At 41.6% G+C, this 6,360-nt stretch overlaps 1 protein-coding gene across 1 annotated transcript; it reads right to left on the reverse strand.

The window, feature by feature from the left end:
- Positions 1–165: 165 nt before the first annotated feature.
- ccnh (cyclin H) lies at positions 166–6,023 on the reverse strand. Its single transcript, XM_040154975.1, has 10 exons — positions 5,893–6,023; positions 5,647–5,771; positions 5,431–5,553; positions 5,278–5,351; positions 4,440–4,653; positions 4,135–4,298; positions 3,030–3,100; positions 2,804–2,909; positions 493–556; positions 166–396 (listed from the first exon to the last, which is right to left on the reverse strand). Exons 2-10 carry the CDS (start codon positions 5,761–5,763, stop codon positions 370–372), a joined length of 960 nt encoding a protein of 319 aa, XP_040010909.1. The 5' UTR covers positions 5,764–5,771; positions 5,893–6,023; the 3' UTR covers positions 166–369.
- Between the last annotated feature and the right edge of the window lie 337 nt (positions 6,024–6,360).

The raw sequence follows: 6,360 nt of genomic DNA on the forward strand, positions 1-6,360 counted from the left end.
AGACATGCATGCACTTATTAAACAGTTTTTGTAAAGTAGATTATGGAGTCTTTCATTGTCGCCTGACAAAGGAAAAAAAATGTATGCATATAGTATCGTGGCTTTTACTTTTAAGAAATATTTCACCATTCTGTCTTTAGTCCACAGACACATGAAGACATACTATGTAGAAAAATAGCTTTATTCTTACTGCAGAACAAAGGCAAACCCATTATTGACTGCAGTCACGTAGAAAAGTAAATATGACATGCACACTTGCAAACTGTGACGCACTGTTGTGTTTTCTATAAAGGCTTGGTCATTGTCGGTTCAATACTGGAATTAAGTAGTATAATAACTTAAAACTCTGTTTGATTCCACAACCACAGATCATATCAGGTCTTCATCTGTCCATTCCTGGAATGAAACGGAAGTTTATCTGAATTAGAAAGAATTCTACAAAAAAAAAAAAAAAAAAGTTTGAATGTCAGTCTGTAGCTGCCACTCTCTCACCTCTTCTGCCAAACGTGGTTCTTTAGCTACGTGGCCATCCTCCTCATAGCCTCTCTTTCGTTTGCTGCAATACAAAGATATTTTTACTATGAGAAGTTGAGTGTACAATTAGTTTTGTACAGAAATCTGTGAATCACAAGTTGTCTTTGCAAGCCGTATTTGTTGGTGAACTCTGCTCCATATCTTCAGTGTTTATGCAACCAACCCTTTGAAGTCCATTCTCAAGACTCACTCAGTTAAAGAGTGTGAAATCTAGTGTCCACTACACCTTCATGATCACCATTTGTAGTTGTAGTTTCATGTCTCATCATTTTTAATTGCTGTGACTTCATTTAGACTAGTTTACACCCCGTGGAAATCGTCAGACAGAATGATAGCCCTGCTGTCAGAAGCATTCTAATATACACCAAAAATGGAGTTGCTTCGTAAGCATGTGTCTTTCACAAACCATTCCACTTTATCTTACAGGGCAGAGTGCACCATCATGTCACTGGCAGCTGCCATCCAGGTAATGTGAGTTTTATGGATTTCCACCTGAGTATCAAAGTGTGGTAGTCAGACCACACAGCCAGCCAGCCAAAGTGAAGCCTCATCCCATGAGGTGCACGACCGAAGACTAAAGTCAGTTTGTATTTATAAGCATGTGGCCTAGATTCCTGGCAGTTCAAACGCAAAATGGCTGTTCTCCATGGGAAACCACTTGCTGCATATCTGAATAACGTCCTTCCAAAGCCCTTCCCAGAATGCTTCAGACACTGACAATGTGTTGAACTGATTAAACTTTGACAGGAAGCCTTGTCACATAAGACCTTGAAGAGATGATTTCTATGAAGATGGACCTGAGATACACTCAACTGCAGAGATATCGGAACTTCTATTGTCCTGGTATGCCTGCCACTTCATCAGAGGCTTGACCATTAATGGTTGGTGACTAACATGGAGCCAGACAAATGAGGGCACTCTGATCAGCCACTGCTTTCCTTGGACAAACCTTGCGAGGACATTAGAGAGGGGGCAATCCAAAGCATTGAAGTAGCGTCTTCTGCCGTCATCAGGGAATTTAAACATAGCACCTCTCTCCAAGACGACACAAGCCTTAACTCCCTCTCCTCACACCATCCTCTCGCCCACATCACCTGAGTTTATGATAAGCTCTTCCTTCAAACCATTTCCACCAGCTTTGTGTATGAACTACCACGCAGCACTGGAACACCTTGTTACATTTTTATATGCTGCTTTGTTTGTTGATATATACTTAGAATTGTATAGAAGTAAAAGGTGTTTGTGTATGATATAGCTGAACAGAACTGAGGAATAGTCTAAGAGTTTGTAGGAGACATCTATAACCTTTCCTGTGCATGTGTTAACCTCGAACGGATCCTGCTATACTGTGTGGGCCTACATATATGCTGCTGAACTCCCTGAACTCCCTCTATGCCTTGGGATGTGAACGAAAGCTTTCATGCATTTGCAGTCTCTCTTGCTGTCCCGCCATCACAGGTGGTGTTTCAGTACACCTCTGCGCCGACTGTTCTCATACAGATTCATCCTCAGAAGTCATGCCGTGCACAGATTGATCAACTTCCAGGTCGTAAGGGTTGGCCTCACGTGCCTCCTGGTGATTCAAGCAGCTGCAAAGTCTGAATCTGTGCCTGTCATGGCTCAAGAGTTTACCAGACTGTTTACTGTAGCTGCACTTAAGATACCACGGACCTCACCAACCTCACCAAGTGTTAACAGACAAATGACGACAGATGCTTGACAAGGAACAAGCCTAAACGTCTCTTCATCAGCGATACCAGTATCAGCTGTGCTTCATGGTATGGATGAAGTAGGTAGGAATGTGATGTGCTGTTGTACTTCCTTTCTGTATTTCATACAGCTGATGATGATGTGTTCCTTTTATTTTTCTACCTGATACTGAACCTTGAACCTTTTGCATCTTAGATACGACAACCTGGCTAAAATAAAACTTACTACATATGACAGCGGAAACCTGGAGTTGATCACTTGGGTGTGGGGTGTAGAAATTCAATCTGTGATTACAAGAGCTACACAACAAAATTGGTATTATCACACTGAAACTTATATGTACCAAAAATTAAACTACTAATTGCATTTTAATATGAGGGGTAGATAACGACTGATAATGATCATCTGTTCTTAAGATTTCTGACCTCTGCAATAGTCACATTCGGACTTTTAATGTGACAATGTATAGTGTGACAATATGTTGTTATGCGCTCTGATGATCACAAATCCCTTAAGTGTCCCGCAAAACAAACACAAACAGGTCACGTCATCATCTTACTTGCTAGAACTGGAAAATTCAGCATGAATCCTCTCCAACCTCTGTTTGTAAACATTCACCTCCTCCGGTTTGGGAAGTTCATACTTCTTCAGGAGGGTTTTCATCCCTGGGTGGACAGAGAACATCTCGATCATTGCTTTTGCTGTGTACCATGAGACAGTGAAAGGCAAAACAAGGCTCACTATTGCCATCCTGAGGCGTCAGATTGAAGGTGCAGTTTACTCACGTCTCATTGAGTCATACATGTTTGAGAGAGTCTCTTTGTTCCCTTTCAGTCCCAAGCATTCAGTCAGGTAGCTAGGAATTTGAAACAACAAAGGGGACTGTTTTCCATAAACATGTTTCTTTTTGCTTTAACTGTTGTACACATGAAAGAATTAAGCAGCCAGTCGATTAGGACTCTGCCTTTTCAAATAGGAAATTTTAATTTCAAAACATCACTGACACGTTGGTGTAATATGCATACCACATATATCATATATTTAAAAAAAAAAAAAAAATCCAAGTAACATTTAATTGTGTTCAGCGTCCAGTTTCTCCATTAGCAACTTACTGTATCCGTGCCTGTCTATAGTTATCGATACTAAAAATAATTTTTAAAGAATCTAAATATCGCTGCTGTTTGACCAAAGTGAATAAAGCTATAAATTCTCATTTGATTCTTTGATAGTAATAGATATAACAGTATTAATTGATGCAAACAACTCTCTTTTCAGCAAATGTGCTTTTTTTCATGTCAGTTTGGGCGACGTGTGAATCGTCCGGATCCAATGAGTTTTTGAAATTGGGTGGGGTGGTGCGGGTCTGCCAGGACAGAGTCACAGGGAATGAAATGAGAACTAAGCCTTCTGAGTTGCCCCCCGAAAAAAATAAAATAAAATAAATAAAAATAAAAATATTGGCATGTGCAACGCACCTGAGAGGAGCAAAGGCTGAGGAGCTTTTGACTGCCCGCATGGTAAGAAACTCTTACAGTAGCGTTATGATAACCTCAATGGACTTATATGATGATATGTCAAGCTTGGAACTGTTCATAAGCCTGATAAGGTGGAGTTGTTTTGATTTAGCGAATGCTAGCCATCACAGCTTGGAACATTAGGTTTTAATGTTATTTCCATGGAGTCTAACGTTAGCTAGCATACTTATAATTCCAAATTTCACTTGTATAATGTGAGTTTTTCTTTTAGTTGTGGTGGTTGTGAAATCAACTTTGCATCTTTGTCGCCTTTTCGCCCCTGATGAGTCTGCATTCCTGAGTATTTCAAAATCCATCTCTTTAAAATTCAAACTGGCCCTTGGCACATGTTCTCACTTGAGCACAAATGACCCACCTCTCCATGCTGAGACTGGCTCTGGAAGCACTGTTCAGAATAGCTGTCAGAGCGATCTGAGACGGGGGAAACAGCAGCCCTGCGTCTGTCATGGCTGCCTGTGCCAGAAAGTCATCAGCGCTCTTCCTCAGCGACTCTGGGTTCTCCAGAGTGGGGTATCTGGTCTGATGGATGAAATTTATGAAAGGGCAATCATTCATTGTGACAAGAGAAATATTCTGAATTTCCAAGCGAGTTAGATTTGCACCGCAACAGTGTTCGGGTTCAAGAGTGACATTTAAAAAGGTCTCCAGGAGTCCGCCCACCTTGAGGTCGATGAGCAGGCCTTCCATGGGTCTGTAGGGGTTGTGGACCACCAGGTGGAAATTGAGTTGTTGGATTAGCAGCAGCTCATATTCCAGGATTTGCTCCAGAACCCTTTCCTGTCCTGCCGGGGTCTCCTGCAGGAGGTTGCCCACAAACTGGGTGCTGGACACGTTGAACTCATCCACTTTACACGACAGGTATGCACAAGTGAGCCTAAAATGATAAGGTGACTTTGAAATGGGTTGTACAGACTGGCAAGAACAATATATTTTTTCAGCAACTTTGGTGATGCATGCATACCTTCTGCAATTCTCAGGTTGTAAAGGATATAAGACAAACGTAATCTTTTCTAAACACCACTCTTAACAATCCCTAAAGAGGGTCATCTTCTTTTAGCAAAGGAAAGGAACATTTTTAATACTTTATTCAACAAAGAGATGAGCCTGGATTGATGGGTACGAACATTCTGAATAAAACAGCATCATGTTCAAGTGTTAAACCGCCCTGCTTCTCCATCTAACGTCCCTCTATTTGCATCTACAGTAAAGGATTTTTTTTTTCCCTCCAAACAGAGTTGCTTCAGTTGGGCTAAAAGCTACATACAGTATAGGTGGCAAAATTACAACACCACTTATTTTAAATACCATAACACATTAGCGCTTTTTTTCCAATATTGAATATCTGATAAAATATTGGGAGCCGGCACATCACACGTACACACCATTTTGAACTCTTCTCAGACATATCCCTCAGTGCAGTGCAGTGTTTTTTCCAGATATAGTCCCATTACATAAGGTCTATCACTGTCCATTTCTTACCACGGTCTGCACTACTCACATGATAATCCGAGGGTGGTACTCCATAATGGAGTTGTTCAGGTAGAATCTTCTTAAATACATGATGGCTGTACCCTGCACAGGTGAGACGCACATGGTTCACACGTTTATCGGGCACTGAGGTCGTATTGTTCTGATGAAGTGCTGTACATACCACCACAGACTTGGGCATCACAGGCTTAAAGGCGTTGCAGAAATCCAGCAGCCTCTTCTCATAGTGTCTGAATAAAACGTCCTCCTCGTGACGCTCCAGGAACATGGACTCACTCAGCCCAGGCTGAGTTACGCGCAGAGAGACGGGAGGAGACGTAGGTGAAGTTAACTGTCACACAGTGGCCTGCCGTCCTTCATTTTTATGTGTGCCACTTACCTTCCCACTTTCCAGTATCTTGTTGCGGAATTTCTGATTGGCCTTGCATCTCATATGCTCAACTTCGTCTTCACTTTTAAAAATCCAGTACTTTCTCTGCGAGCTGTTGTGGAACATGACTGCTTCTGCAAGACAGGGGCAGAAAACTGTCCAATACGAGGCGAACAAACAAGAACAACGACAGACAAAGAGACCTGGTTTACTGCTCACGGCCACACACATTCGCGAGAGCATCAATTAACTTACTTTCTGTGTCTAAATATACGTTAGTCCATCCAAGACACTGAATTGAGGGATTTCTAAAATAACAAGACCAGCAATAACAAAGCTGGTGCGCGTCGCCACTCTTTTACGTCAACGTCGCACCCTTCTGATGATTACCGTAATTTAGGATACACCGCGCAAAAGAAATGTACTACTTATCGGTAGGGCTCCCTCTCTCTCTCTGTAAGTCTCTCTCTCTCTCTCACACACACACACACACACATACATACATACGCTCACACAAACAATGCCCGAAAAAGCTCAAACAATCACGTTTTCGTTTCCGTTCTTTTTAGGCTTAAATATCTCATAAATATTAAATAAATGTTATTTCACATTTGCCTGTGAGCTAACAACGGTATGCATTTTTGGATTCATTTTTGCTAGGGTAGCTGGCCCCAGCACTATTATCATAGGTTTCCAACATAGTTAGTTGATATATAGGTGCTT

Source organism: Xiphias gladius, chromosome 19 (assembly GCF_016859285.1).
Source record: "Xiphias gladius isolate SHS-SW01 ecotype Sanya breed wild chromosome 19, ASM1685928v1, whole genome shotgun sequence".
NCBI classification, from domain to species: domain Eukaryota; kingdom Metazoa; phylum Chordata; class Actinopteri; order Istiophoriformes; family Xiphiidae; genus Xiphias; species Xiphias gladius.